The following is a 15,898-nucleotide window of genomic DNA, read 5'->3' on the forward strand; positions in this document are numbered from 1 at the left end:
AATAACAAATTTAGTTGGTTCAATTCAATTATTTGATTATTATTGAATAACGCAAACCCTAACTATAAGTCTTCATAGCTCAATTTAATTTGGTTTCAAGAATTTGTACAAATCAAATCATTAATGGTTGTTTATAAAAAAATATAAATTAAACCAAATAATGAATGGTATTCAGAGCAAAAAATTTATAAATGCAGTTTGATTTAATTTGATTTGGTTGGCTGTTTGAGAGCATTTTGTAATTTACTCATTTTTATAGAAAGAAAATAATGGGAAGTAACAAAGAAGCAAAGGAAAATCAAGGCAGCTTGAGCATTTATGTTGTAATGATTTAATAATTCAAATTCCTAATATATATCTTAACAAAGCTCAAGCAAACAAATATTTTCACGATGCTCTCACCAGAAATGATGCAGAGCCTGAAATCAGATTGCTCTTAGAATCTCCTTTCGAGGGACTTTGAAGGTTTAGAAGATGATGCAGAATTATTTCCAGGAAAGCTAGATGGCTTTATCACTGAAGAGGTTCTGCAGGGCAAGAAGCAGATTTTGATAGTGTGCATTTACAAGTAGAACTTTATGGTCACTTTATTACAAGAACAAACTAACAATATTACCTGTTATTTCTTTGCACAGAAATTTTCTTCATGGCTGCAATATTTTGCACCTCTCGACTGCCCAAAAAAAAAAAAAAAGAGAGGAGAGAAAATGACAGTGAACAAATTATAGAATAATTATTTCTGAACAACCTCATTGTGAAATATTGTGTGCAGAAACAAACATACAGTAAGAACACAAGCCACGTACAAAAGGCGTCACTTTTTCCTTTTTCAAAGAAATGAAAAAGGATCTGATATAGCTGCTTGCTTGGTCACTTGTGCAAGAAAAGTAACCTCTTGTTTGGATAAATGAATTTTAAGTATAGAACACATTTAAAATGGTAGAATTTGAATCCTTTAGATATATGTTGAAATTGCAAATACCACATTTGCACCAAATACCAAAACACGAAATTTCAAGTTAAATTCCATAAGTTCTGTGAAAATTATTTACACCAAAGTAGGGCATTTTTATGGTACTTCAATAACTTCCTTTTGCTGAGTGACTCATTAATGTTGAATGCTCCTTAAAGTGAAAGTTGAGTAATGCAAGCTTACTTGGGTTTGGTCCAAGAGATGCTAAAAGTTTACTACTAACCAATTAGCTAACTACTCTTCTCATTTGAGAGACATTTGAAACTTGAAATCCTCCCTCTAAAATTGAACTGCGCTTTTTACCTTTGAATGAACCTTATAACAATTTGGAAGTGAAGGGTAAGATATTAGAAAGTTAAGTAATGTGAGTTCACTTAAGTTTGGGCTAACCAATGCTAAAATATTATTACTAAATAATTAACTAGCTAATTTTCCACCTTTATGCACTTTATGGATTTAATATCTTAACAACGTGGGATTCTAAACAGTAGCTATGCGTTGGGAAGAGAGGTAATAACTTAAATACAAACACAATAATTTATTTGTATTTTTTTCTATAAATCAAATGAGCAACATCAAGTATATTCTTTATGTTCCATAAAGATAGCCTTGCTTTCCTCTTTTACTTGTCCCATATCACATGCCACTTTCCTTTATAAAGTACCATTAATTTCTTATCTTTCTAATATATCCCTTTTCAGTATGCTTATTATTAACAATTTTTCCATTAGATTTTTTATTGGAAGTGACATCTAATATTAATATAAGGGAATATTAGGAAAAATGAAAATAATATTTATTGTTTAAATAATATTAATTACTTTTTCTTTATTTGTGTAAAAGTAAACACAAGTCGGAGTAACAATCACCAAGTAAATGAAGCAATCATTCACGCGAGAACATTAATTTTATGTGGAAAATCCTTCGAAGTAAATGGAAAAACCAAAGGACTGAAGTCCGCTTCAAACCTTCCACTAATATAATTAATAGTTATAAAGTTCCTTCTCTAGCTCAGCTAGAGGCTACATCAATAACATCAAGGCACACCCTTGGCATGTACAAAATTTTATCTTTAACAAAGAGTGGATTTCTCGTTATTGGTGAAATCCGATCATCTTTTATATATATATATATATATATATATATATATATATATATATAAAAGATGATCGGATTTCACCAATAACGAGAACGGACAAAAGAGCAAAAGCATTTCTTTAAGATTAGTGAGCAATATAACGTATCAAAATTTCATCAAGATCAGACAAAAGACCATCATCCTATCAAGGAATATGTCTCCCCCTCTATAAAGACCTTTCAGATTCTCCATCTTTTCTTTCCCTATTCGCTCACTCACTTTTGTTGCACACAGACTTTTTGTTCTTAGTCTTGTGCCTTAATATATATTTGTGAGCACCACCTACTTGGATGGGACCCACATTCAAGAAATCTCCCTCTCATGTCCAAGTGGAAACAGTGACCACACCCATTGTCTCTTTACAAGCAACGAGCTTATCCGTAGGGTTTCAATCCTCATGTTAGAGCCATTATCATTTGTGTGAATCTTTACAAGTTGAAATGATTTCATCTCTAGCTTATCTCGAATTTAATGATACCTTACATCATGTTTCAATCTGGAATGAAATATCAAGTTCCTACTATGATGAATAGAATAATACATACATCTCTTGTTGAAGGTCCAACTCTTATAAGAATTTCTTCATTCACAAGAGTAGTTCTTTACTAGATTTTACAATTGCGTGTACTCGATCTCAGTGGAAGAGAATGCGACACACTTCTATCACTTTGATCGTCACAATATTCTTGCCCCAGCAAAAGTCATCACGTACTTAAAGTGGACTTCCTATAACATCATCAGCCATATATGCATATCCATAAAGGTGTACTACAGCCGAAAAAAAAGTAGATTGTAAAATTACCTTTGAGATAATTAAGGATCCATTTCACTGTAGCCTAGTGCTCTTTCAAGGATTTGAGAGGGATCGATTGACAATACTAATAGCATAAGCAAAAAGCTCGTGCATATCATAGCATACGTCAAACTAGCAACCGTGATGCATAAGGAACTTTATCATTCCTTCTTTACCATTCTCACTTAAAGAACACTGTTTATAACTTAAGTGGCTAGCAAGTGGAAAGCAAACTAGTTAGCATTGCTAATATTGAATATGATTAGAACTTTCACACTGTATTTCTCTTGAAATAACCATAACTTTTTATTTTTCATGTATTGAGAAATCTTCATGCCAAGAATCTGCTTCGCCGATCCTAATCCTTCATGGTAAAGGACTTGCTGAACTTCTTTTTCAAGCTATCAATTTCCTTAGCATCACGACCCACAATCAATATATCATCCATATACAACAATAATTAAATCACCATCAAAAATCATTTCACAAATACATAATGATCATAAGTAGTTTTTCCATGCCTCTAGTCCACCATGAAAGAGTCAAACTTCTTCTACCACTATCTAGGAGCTTGTTTTCAATACTGCACAAGTTCTTCTTCAATTTACATACTGAGTGCTCTTTCCTTTTGACTTCAAAAGCCATTTGGTTGGTCTATATAAATTTCCTCCTCTTATTCACCATTGACGGAAGCTGTCTTTACATCAAGTTATTCAATCTCTATTCCATGTTGGCTATTAATCCAACAACTCTAATAGAAGACACCACTAGCAAGAAAATCTCTTCAAAATTGATGTCCTTCTAACCAAATCTCCTTAGGAGTTGTCTTGCCTTGTATCTTGGTTGAGCTGTCCTATTTGGTCTTCAACCTAAATACCCATTTATTGTTCAATGCTTTTCTAACTTTATGCAATTTCACCAATTCATAAGTGTGGTTCTCATGCAAAGATTTTCTCTCATCTAGCATGGCTTTCAATCACTCATTTATATGACCATTCTTCATGACCTCTGAAGTAGTATTGTAGTTTTCCACCATCAGTTAGCAATACATACTCATAAGGAGAGTACCCCCAAGGAAGAAGTTCTGCCCCTAGTAAATATTCTCATCCCAATTAGATGTTTTATGCGTGTTGGCTCAGCATCGTCATATGAAGGTTCAACATCATCTTTTTATTCATTTCCTCTATCACCTTGTGGTATTGTAGGAGGTTCTAGATCTAGATCAACAGGCAACTCATTGATAAACTCTAGCTTTTTATTTTTTTGAGGGCCTTCAATGGTTTGGCCTTCTGGGAAAACAACATCTCTGCTTCTTAAAATTTTCTTATCAGTTGGATCCCATAGCCTGTACCTATATTCTTCATATCCATAACCCAAAAAAATGTGTTGCTCTGACTTAAAGTGAAACTTGGACTTTTCATCTTTTGGAACGTGAACAAAAGCTCTACAAATAAACACTCTAAAGTGGTCATAAGCAACATCTTTCCATATCCATAACTTCTGTGGCACATTTGCATTAAGATGCTAGAGGGGTAAGATTATCAAGTATACTATAGTTTTCATTACTTCACCCCAAAGGACTTTATACAGTTTGGCATGAAAGAGTAGTACATTGAATCCTTCCATAATAGTTAAACCCTATTCAGTTGAGGAGTTCTAGTAACTATCTTCCAAGCCTGATACCATGCCTATTACAATATTTTTCAAATAGTCCGTGTATTAGAATTTCATCAAGATCGAGCAAAAGACCATCATATTATCAAGGTAGTATGTCTCCCTCTCTATAAAGACCCCTCAGCTCTTCTACCGTTTTTTGATCATGTCATTATATATGATTGTGGACACAAGAAGTCAAAGCCAATTTTGTCAAAATAGCGAATTGACTCATAAAATCGTCCAAGTTTATGATTCTATCTCCCTAAAATGTTCCCTCGTTCAAAAAAATATCTGTAGAAATTAAAGGAAAGAATATGTTTTATTTCTTTCAATTTGTGATATATTTTCAACCTCTACTCCACTATATATATACACAAATTGTTCCAATATAGGAAGTAATCTAAATAGGAATATCCCTAAACTAGGAAACATAATCTTTACACTAATTAGGAATAAACCTAAACTAGGAAACACAATATTTACTTTAATCACAAAGATTTCAACACTCCCCCTCAAGTTGGTGTATAGATATTACTCATGCCCAACTTGCAAACTAAAGGATGAAACAACTTGCTATGCAAACCCTTTGTGAAAACATCAGCTAGTTGCTCTTTTGAAGCTATATAGGAGACACTTATAACACCTTCAATTATCTTCTCTTTTATAAAGTGACGATCAATCTCTATGTGCTTAGTTCAATCATGCTGGACTGAATTGTTCATAATACTAATGGCTGCTTTAATATCACAAAATAAAGATATATTTGTTGTTTCAACCAACTTTAACTCTTCCATTAATTTGCGCAACCATAGAAGTTCACAGATTCCCTGTGCCATAGCTCTATACTCAGCTTCTGCACTGGATCTTGCAACAACAGCCTGCTTCTTGCTTCTCCATGTGACCAGGTTTCCTCCAACAAAAACACAATAACCTGAGGTTGATCTCCTGTCATCAAGGGAACCAGCCCAATCCGCATCTGTATAGCCTGTTATTGTTAAATGGCCATGTTTAGAAAATAAAAGTCCTCTACCTGGAGCTGATTTTAAATATCTCAGAATCCGATGCACTGCTTCTAAATGAGACTCCCGAGGGTCATGCATGTACTGACTCACTAAACTTACAGCATAGGCAATATCTGGTCTAGTATGGGCAAGATAAATCAACCTCCCAACCAATCTCTGATACCTGCCAATGTCAACTAAACTTCCCACTCCAGCTTGAAGCTTATGATTAGCTTCAATAGGTGATTCTGCAGGTTTACATCCCAACATACCAGTTTCTTTAAGGAGATCAAGGATATACTTTCTCTGAGAAATAAAAATCCCTTTTTCTGACCTAGCAACTTCTATCCTAAGGAAATATCTAAACTTTCCCAAATCCTTAATCTCAAACTCCCTAGCTAACAAATTTCTTAAGTGAGTCATTTCTTCTTCATTATTTCCAGTCATCACTATATCATCAGCATAGACAATAAGCAACGTGATCTTACCTTCATGATGTTTAATGAATAAAGTATGATCAGCATCGCTCTGAATATACCTAAAGGAAAGCATAGCTTTACTAAATCTTTCAAACCATGCTCTTGGTGATTATTTTAGCCCATATAATGACTTCTTCAGCTTGCAAACTTTTCCTCTGGTTTTGTCGTCATCAAATCCAGGAGGAATCTCCATATACACCTCTTCTTTCAAATCACCATGTAGAAAAGCATTTTTAACATTAAATTGATGTAACTCCCAGTCAAGGTTGACTGCACAAGACAACAAAATTCTGATTGTGTTCATCTTGGCTACAGGGGCAAATATTTCCTGATAATCAACACCATAGGTCTGGCTGAATCCTCTGGCTACCAATCTAGCCTTGTACCTCTCAATTGAACCATCTGCCCTATGTTTAACTGTGAACACCCATTTACATCCAACCGGCTTCTTTCCTAGTGGAAGAGTTACAAGATCTCATGTCTCATTTTTTGCCAAAGCTCTCATCTCCTCAACCATTGCAGCCTTCCATTTTGAATCCTGTAATGCCTCTTGCCAATCCTGCGGTATAGAAACAGAAGAAATAGACAAAACAAAGGCTCTATAGGAAGGGGACAAAGCATTGTAGGAGATGAAATGGGAGATGGGATGTTTAGTGCATGTTCTAACTCCTTTTCTAAGAGCAATAGGGATATCAAGGTCATTATCAGAAGGACTGGAATCAAGATTAGGATCAGAATCAACATGAATTAAAGAAGACTCACCAAGTTCTTGCTCTTTTGTTTCTTCAGGGACCGAAATTGGAGAGGACGGTTGATCAGAGGTCTCATGCTCCATGGTTGTATCTGTATTAGTCCGCCGTGTGTAGATTTTCAAATCAGGTCCATCCAATCTTCCTAGAGATTTGGGTGGTTGCTCTCTCTTACTATCTATGTCTACAGGAATCTCCCCCTGGAAAGAAATGTCATCCATCACCTCTTCCATCTGATATTTCTCCCCCTGAAGAGGTGACTGGGAAGAAAAATAAGATTCAAACTCCCAAAAGGTAACATCCATACTCACAAAGTATTTCCTGGAAGAAGGATGATAACACTTGTATCCTTTTTGAGTAGTAGAGTAGTAACCAACAAACACACACTTCAAGGCTCTAGGATCTAATTCGCTAAGACCATTCTGATGAACAAAGCAAACACATCCAAAGACTTTAGGAGGTACAATATAAGAGTTTTTTCCTTGAAGAACCTCTAATGGAGTTTTAAAATTCAAAATACGAAGAGGCATACGATTGATAAGGTAAGCAGCAGTCAAAATAGCATCCCCCAATATGGTTTGGGAAGATTCATAGTGAACATAAGGAACCCAGCTACTTCCAGTAAATGCCTATTTTTCCTTTCTGCTACTCCATTTTGAGCACTAGTATTGACGCAACTAGTCTGATGGATAATACCATTAGAATCTAAATAGGTACGAAAATCTGCATTCATGTATTCAGTACCATTATCAGTTCTTAGGATTTTAACATGTGCATCCAAATGAGTACAAATCATTTTATGGAAATTCTGAAAACACGAAAAAACTTCATTTTTTGTTTTCATCAAATAAACCCAAGTCAATCTAGTGCAACAATCAATAAAGGTCACAAACCATCTATAACCAGAAAGAGAGACAGTTTTAGTAGGACCCCAAACATCAGAATGAATAGTAGCAAAAGGAATCAAATTTTTATTATTAATCAGAAAATAAGAATGCCTGATGTGTTTGGCAAGTTCACAAGCATCACATACTAATGAATTAAAATCACATTTAGCAGACAAAGTGGGAAATAAACGTCCTAAAACAGAAAAAGAGGGATGTCTTAATCTCCTATGCCATTGAATAACTTCATCGGAAGGATTTCTAGAAGTTCCTAACAAAGCTTGACTGGTACCCAACGACAAACGTCATCCAACATATACAATCCATCGCGCAAGCTACCACTGCCAATCATTCTCCACGTGTTCAGTTCCTGAAATATACAATGAGTCGGGTAAAAAGTTACTTTGCAATTAAGTGCTTTTGTGATTAAACTGACAGATAACAGATTAATAGGAAATCTGGGAACATGAAGAACATGGGAGAGTTTAATATTGGAAGTATAGTCAATAGAACTTGTGCCAGCAATTGGTACTAAGGAGCCATCTGCAATGCAAATTTTGTCTGTTCCTTGATATTTAGAATATGTGAGGAAATGTTTTATAGAGCCTGTTGTATGTTTATTTGCTCCTGAATCTATAACCCAAGAGGGTTTGCAATTTTTGCAAGAAAGGTAAGAAAAGCATTACCTGAATTAACAAAATTGGAGGCCGCAGTCTGAGTTGAGGATGAATCAAGCTGTGACAATAATCGTTTCAGGGACTGAATCTCCTTATCAGAAAAGCTTCCAGCAGTAGATGGTTCCTCAGATAAAGCTCCACTATCAGATATGTGTGCCTGTGGTCTAGAAGAACTGACCCGCTTTCCTCCACACCCTTTAGTTGGGCGTCCATGTAATTTCCAGCAGAACTCCTTGGTGTGCCTGTTCTTACCGCAATAGTCACAAAATAATTGATCTTTATCTGAAGAACTGTTCTTTGCAGCCTGGATATGTTCTTTAGCAATCAACCCTACTTTGTCAATGGTAGATCTGTGAACCATAGCGTTCCTGCTAGTCCCCTCTTGCTGTGCAAATGAGTATGCTTGTCATAAGGATAGAAAAGGATCTCGTCCAAGAACTTGGACTCGAATCTGATCATACTCGTTATTTAGGCCAGCCAGAAAATCATACACACGTTCTACTTCAATCAACTTCTGAACTTGAGTCGCATCATCAGTACATCTTGCTTGAAAGTCTTGATAATAATCTAGTTCCTGCCATAACCCACTAAGTTCCGCAAAATACTGAGCGATGGTCAGATCTCCCTGCTTGGTTTCATGAACTTTCTGTCGCAATTCATACCTCTGAGCATAGTTTCCAGTTTGTGAATACGTCTGTGAAGCAGCATCCCATATCTTCTTAGCTGTATCAAGAAGCAAATATCCTCGGGAAATAGTTGGCTGCATAGAATTTATTAACCAAGACATAATAAGAGAATTCTCGGATTTCCATTTGTTAAAACCCGGATCTGTCGAAACTGGTTTAGTCGCTCCACCATCAAGGTATCCTTGCAAACCTCTTGCTTCAATAAATAATAAACAAGACCGAGACCAAGCCAGGTAGTTTGTTCCATCTAACTTCACTAGACTAATCTGAAGTGAGGGACTCTCTGAGTGAAAACTTATATCCACCTTCTTTCCGTCACCCATACTATCAGATTAAAAAAAAAAAATCAAACAGAAGTGTGAAGAACCAGCAGCGGCAGAAAAAACACTAGAAAAAAAGGAAAAAAAATTTAAAACGCAAAATTGGTACTGAAGAACAGTAGGGGAAAAATCGCCACAACAAGTCGAGCTCGTCGGAACAAGAAACGTCGACGGAGCTCGCCGGAAACAGCCGCACGCCGGGGCGTGAAGAACGGCCGAAAAACTTCTGGAGGCGCGTGTGCACACGCGCATGGTCGGACGGCGATGCAGCTTGGACGGAGGGCCGATCGGCGGTCCCTCTTCCTTCTGAGCTGGGCGGTGACGGCCAACTCCCACTCTCGGCGGCACTGTGTCTATCTCAGCCCTATTTCAAATCGAAACCGTTGCCAAAAAATTCACGGCAATGGCTCTGATACCATGTAGAAATTAAGGAAAGAATATGTTTTATTTCTTTCAATTTGTGATATATTTTCAACCTCTACTCCACTATATATATATACAAAAATTGTTCCAATATAGGAAGTAATCTAAATAGGAATATCCCTAAACTAGAAAACATAATCTTTACACTAATTAGGAATAAACCTAAACTAGGAAACACAATATTTACTTTAATCACAAAGATTTCAACAATATTGATGAAATTGTTGTGAAATTAGTAAACTAGGTAAAATTGGAAGAATTAACTGGACCATTTCAAGATTGTTGTGAACTAAAGCAATTACGCTAATTAATTAATAGGCATTGGGCTAGCTTTTGAAGAAGCCAAAGAAAAATATGAGAGAAACACATTTTTGTTGCCAAAAAGACAAAAAAAAAAAAAATTAAGGATTCAAATTTCCTTTTCTCTCTGTCTCTTCTTTGTGTCAAGATACTCTTAAGGGCATAACCGCAAGGCGTGACAAGCTGCATCAACTCTATTGCTAAGTTATTCTTGTCAACACTTCTTGCTTGCCAGACGTGAATCGATCAAGACCTTGATAATTGGTGTTGAATAGGTTTTTTTTCTCTCATCTTTATAATTCCATATATGTTGACTGTTGAGTCTATCTTTGATTTGTTAGTCCCGCTCATATCTGATTTGTTCAGTGACACTTAGCTATTTTCATGAATCTTCATTCTGCTCCACTTCTACATTTTCTAATTTCTATTACTGCTTATATTTGCTCGTGGTGGTTTTGTTTTGATTTTTATACTTCTACTATATATGCTAATGTGTGCAGCATTAGGCAAAGAAATAGAATTATTTTACAGGCATTGGTTTTGTGTAGGTAAGATATTGACAGTTATTAATGAACACCTACAATATCTCCAACAAACGATAAACCAATTTGACAGGTATCCTTTTAGTGTCAACAAACTATTGCTTGTCACTTGTGACCATGCTCAATTGCTTTGAGTGTAGCCATAGTGGAAGCACCATCTCCACTCATTCATTTTATTCTTCATTCATTCATTAAAAAAATAATTATTTTTATACAATTTATCAGAACAATCTATTTTACGCGTCACAGTATATGCTTAATCAAAGTCACTAGTTTTGTAAAAAAATACATATATGCCAACCTATAAATGTATTAATATAGCATTTTCTCTAATTATAAAATTCTTTAAAAAATTCTAGCATTTTCACTTAATTATTTTAGCATGTTTGTAAAACCATGTGATTTTATGATTAGATTTTACGTTAAGCAATTTTAACAACCCTGGTCAAAGCCCACCCACTTGGGCAGGACCCACATCCAACACTATGCAATAAAGGATAAACGAAAGATCATCATCATCATGACATTTGAAGCAAAAGAATTTCAGGTGTTCCTAAAAGTAGGCATAATTGCATAAGAAAATATTACCTCTTAAGAAAGTCAATTTTTGATTTCTTCATTATGTTGCTCTTCACATTGGAAAGATTGCATCCAGGTCCACTTCCTAAATAAAATATCCCAAGTAAAACAACAAGACATGCAAATTATAATACATCTTCTACAGCATCGCAGCCGCTGTTAACAGCTGCAAGTTGCCTCTGGAATATGGAAGAACAGGAAATATTACCTCCATAAAAGCTTCTTTTACTGGATGGTGGAACCTTTGTGCAAAGACGAACTTGTCTACTTTGTTTTTCTACAAAAGTTGAAAACTGGCTAAGAATTTTGAGAATGCACAGAGGCACTGTAAATAAAACTGCATAAGCAACGGCTAAGGTATCTCGAATTAAAATTGAGAGAATAGCACTTCAATTACCTGAGTACCTCATTAAATAGGCATAGAACTAAATACACATTACTCTTTCAGCATATCAGAAGGACTAAAATTTTAAGTGCAAAATGACAGTTGAATTTCCTAATTTGAAGGCATGCAAATTCTTATAACAGTTTACCAAAGAAAAACTTCATTAAATATCAGATCTTAACTGCAATCACAAATTTGATCATTTAATGAATCCCATGCCATCTCATTTTCTAACTAATAATCATTAGTAGATGGGATAGAACTCCCCATGGCAACTAAGCTAACATTATCTAGACACCTTAATGGATAAAGGAGAGAAGTAAAATCTTTCATCAGAAATGTTGATTTTACTATGTATGCTGTTCCAGTATGCAATTTCTAGTGCATCTACCACTCCATTAACACTTACCATATCATGCATTTGTCCAGGCAAACCTAAGAATAAGGATTAAATGAATTCTTTAACTTGGGAACTATGACTAGATTAACAATGATTAATAGCTCAATATTTAGAAGCACACAAGCATCTGAATTCAGAGAATAGCTAAATTACATCTTAACCATGCTACCTTCAGCCAAAGTTTGCAACAGAAATTAAAACTGCAATAGGACTACAATAAGCATCATTATTACAATGACAAATCACCAGAACCAACAAAAAAAAAAAAAAAAAAAAAAAAAAAAAAAAAAAAAGCAATAGTTGAATGCAACACAAATTTATTGTTGCTCGGAACCAAGGACCAATTATTGATTGTTACTCCAAAAAAAATTGAAAAACTCAGAGCATTGAGATGCAAGCCCTGACCTTCTTCATCACAGCAAGGGCAGCTAAGACCTTGGAATAACTATTTGGCACTTGGAGACCTCTAGCAGTCCCATAAAGAAATCAGACAATACCAAGGAAGAAGACAACATAAAATTTAAGTGATACGCCTTACATCACAGCAATGCACAATTAAACATAAAGTCTGAAAGTAAAGAATATTGCTCAATGCCATTATATATATTTCAGACAATAAAAGACATACTGGCATTTTCTTTTTGGTATGATTGCCGAAGTCTAGAACCTGTTCTATCCTCTTCCTGAGCAATATCCTTCAACTTTGCCTACAAGAATTTCAACCCAATTAGAACAAATAAGAGGTAATTGTAATGAAATGTTGTTTCTAACACGAGTGGCAACAAAAATTCTCTATCAATAGCCACAAATTAGTCCAGATAGAAGGACGTATAAAAAGTCAACAAAGAAGTACCTCATATAGTTCTTTCCATCTAAAGGAAACTTTGAGCCGCCTCATCTTCTCAATTACATCATTAGTCTTACTCACGCCAAACTCTCGCTCAAAGAATCTTTTCCATAGCTTATCAGTTACTGGGCTGAGATCTCGCCCCTAAACCAATTAACGAAAACTAAAAAATTGAAAAGACCTACAAACAATAAGCGAAAGAATTCATTTTATAAAATGATATAGGCTATATTACTTCTGTCCTCTTCTCTATGTGTATCAACTGGTCCATTGTACAATGAGGTAAAATGCGATCAAGAAGATGTAGATCTGTTTCCCCAACATCTCCTAGATATCTCACATTGCTTATTGCTACATCAACACAGAGATCAACCAAAGAAGGAGCTTTGTTCTTTCGTTCAGGCATATTACTTCCTCCTCTTTCAAATGCACCCTTTTAAGGCTATTAGAGGTACAGCCCAATCACTAATATATACAGATCACCTAAACAAAAGGTCAGCATAATTAATCCAATTAAACTTATGATTGATAACTTGCAATTAAGACAACAAGCTAATGCAAATTTTCTCAAATACATCAACAGACATAAATTGTACTTTTTTTTTTCTTTTCTTTCGTTCATCTTTCTCAGCAACCAAACATTCTATTCACAAAATTAAAATTCTTAAATTATTTTAAACTCAAACTCACATCATATTCACTTACATGAATTTAAAAAAAAAAAAAAAAAAAAAAAAAAGGAAAAACCCAGATCAATAGAAGTCAAATTGCAACAATACAGATCTTTAAATCAAGAAAGTTAAAGGCCAGATAATACAGATGCAAGCCACAAAAAATAAAATCGATAAATACTTCAATTGCATGATCAAATATAAAAAATAAAATAAACAAACTGCACGAAAATATCAAATCGGAGCTTACGGAACAAACGATCGGAAAACATGAAGAGACGATTCCGATGGGATTTTGATGATTATTAGAAATCTTTTCTTTCTTCTTTCTAATATGCGCCCGATTTGCTAACGCACACCGATTTGTATAGGTTAAGATAGTATGCTGGGCAATTACGCTGGGATATATTCAAACGTTTTTTTTAGTTATTTGGGCGTAGAAATTGTTTGGCTTTTGCTAACGTGAACAGTGGAGGTACGCACACGCTTCGATTGGCGGGTAGATTTTCCGTTATTTAACGTCAGCAATGTGATTGTTAAGCTTAACTACCGGACGATCAATTTTACCTTCACTGTCTCTAGCAAAACTAAAATAGGAGAATTATTTTTTGTTCCTTCATATTGTTTAGGTTTAGGGGGGGAAAAACCAATTCTCGTTCTGTCCTATCAAGTAGATTTTGGCCTATATAATCTGTATAATTTGTGTAAAATATAATGGAATACCTAAATTGTATCTAAATTAACATTTGAAAAATAACTATAATATTCATACTTATTTTTTTCTTTAAAATATTCGTACTTATTTTTTTCTTTATCTCATCGTCAGGTCCTTCTGTCTAATAATTAAAATCTTTCCATCCTAAAAATAAGCATATTGTCTAAAAAAATGTGTCTGACTCCACTTTTTAGACAGGAGCAGTGGTGGATTTTAAGGGGAAGCTAGCAGGGGCCACTAACTTAGAGTCTGTTTGACAATAGCATTTCAAGGAGTTTTTAGTGTTTTGACTCTAGTCAAAACACTATATCTATCAATTAAATTGTTCGGTAACTTAATATTTATAACAGCTATTAGAGGTTATACAGCGTTTTATCAAACTAAATCCCTTAATGTTTAGAGTTTTAAATTTTATTTTTTTGACATCCATTTATTTATTTTTTTTCCTATTCTTAAGTTTTACAATTCTACTTGCTATAACACTTCTTTGAACTTGGTACTCTTATTATTTATTTAATTTTTCTTTCTCAAATCTCAAAGGAATATATGTCATTTTAATTATTTAATTATTTTATTTCTATAGTCTTAAAACAAGGATAAGAGCATGTTGTCAAAATTAAATAAAAATTAGAAAAAAAATTTTCTCATCATTTCATTTTAATTTTATAAGAAATAATCTTTTGTATAGAAAAAAATTGAAAAAAAATGATAATAATTTAGAAAAGAAAAAAAACAATTGTTATATATATATCTTTTTTTTGTCAATTAGTCTATTTTAGTTCTGTGGCCATAATTTTAAAATTTTAACTCAACATTTTTTTTTTTTTGTCATTTTAATTTTAACGGCTAATCAAGCATATATTTTTACCAAACACTTTTATTTTAAACTAATAAAGAAACACCTAACAACTAACAACTATCATCTAACAGCTAACGGCTACTAAAATAACTAAAAGCTATTATAACAGCTAACAGCTACTACAACAGCTAGTATTACTAAACATACCATTAAAAAAAATTAATTTAATTTATGTTAATAATTGATTAACCGTTAAAAATATATTCTTGACTACATGAAAACCCAAATCTTTCTATTTAATTAAATTCCTAATTCCTTAAGCTCATAGTATCTAGTCCAATAAGCCATTATATTCTACAACTTAAAAACTAACTTAGGGTATCATCTATATAATATATAAAAGTAGAGAAGTCTATCTTAAATGACAATAGTTTAGTGTAAGTCTCTCAAATTATCATAGGAGTAAAAAAGAAAATAAAACTAAACTAATATTAATAAGCAAAAACTATTTTATTTGGAAATAAGAAATGAATATAAAGGGAAAAGAATTCTGATAATTTTCTTATCAAATTAGAAGGAAAATAAAAAACTATAAAAATAAATCTATAGAGAAAATTTAATTTTATTTTTCTTTTATATCCAAAAAAATAAGTAACAAAAATTTTTCTGAAAAAAAATTTAGTTCCTTCTTATTTTTTCTTAAATTTAGTTCCGAAAAATGTTAGTATTTAACGAATTGGTCAGGCTTAATATTTTTTTTCCCCCTAGTCATGTGTTTTTTTAATCCAATAAGCTCTCCCTCCCATTAGAATTACACTTTGACGAAAATTGATCGTCGGAGGAATTGACTTCTAATTCTAACTCTTTACTCTCAACATTTT

At 33.8% G+C, this 15,898-nt stretch overlaps 1 protein-coding gene across 2 annotated transcripts; it reads right to left on the reverse strand.

Annotated features, from left to right (window-relative positions):
• Window positions 1-293: 293 nt before the first annotated feature.
• Window positions 294-14,030, reverse strand: LOC105632429 (transcription elongation factor B polypeptide). Of its 2 annotated transcripts, none has more exons than XM_089720217.1 (8): window positions 13,754-14,001; window positions 13,068-13,315; window positions 12,839-12,976; window positions 12,614-12,692; window positions 11,409-11,477; window positions 11,210-11,285; window positions 617-673; window positions 294-527 (listed from the first exon to the last, which is right to left on the reverse strand). In XM_089720217.1, the coding sequence occupies exons 2-8, from the start codon at window positions 13,236-13,238 to the stop codon at window positions 437-439; spliced, it is 681 nt and encodes a 226-aa protein (XP_089576343.1). In that variant the 5' UTR covers window positions 13,239-13,315; window positions 13,754-14,001; the 3' UTR covers window positions 294-436. The 2 variants fall into 2 exon arrangements, 1 of the variants encoding a protein (XP_089576343.1); XR_016320457.1 differs by lacking the exons at window positions 294-527; window positions 617-673 and adding exons at window positions 7,741-8,043; window positions 8,360-9,360 and having other exon boundaries at window positions 13,754-14,030.
• Window positions 14,031-15,898: the final 1,868 nt, after the last annotated feature.

This window comes from Jatropha curcas, chromosome 4 (assembly GCF_041381405.1).
Source record: "Jatropha curcas cultivar XTBG-Jc1 chromosome 4, XTBG_Jcur_1.0, whole genome shotgun sequence".
In the NCBI taxonomy this organism is placed as follows: Eukaryota; Viridiplantae; Streptophyta; class Magnoliopsida; order Malpighiales; family Euphorbiaceae; genus Jatropha; species Jatropha curcas.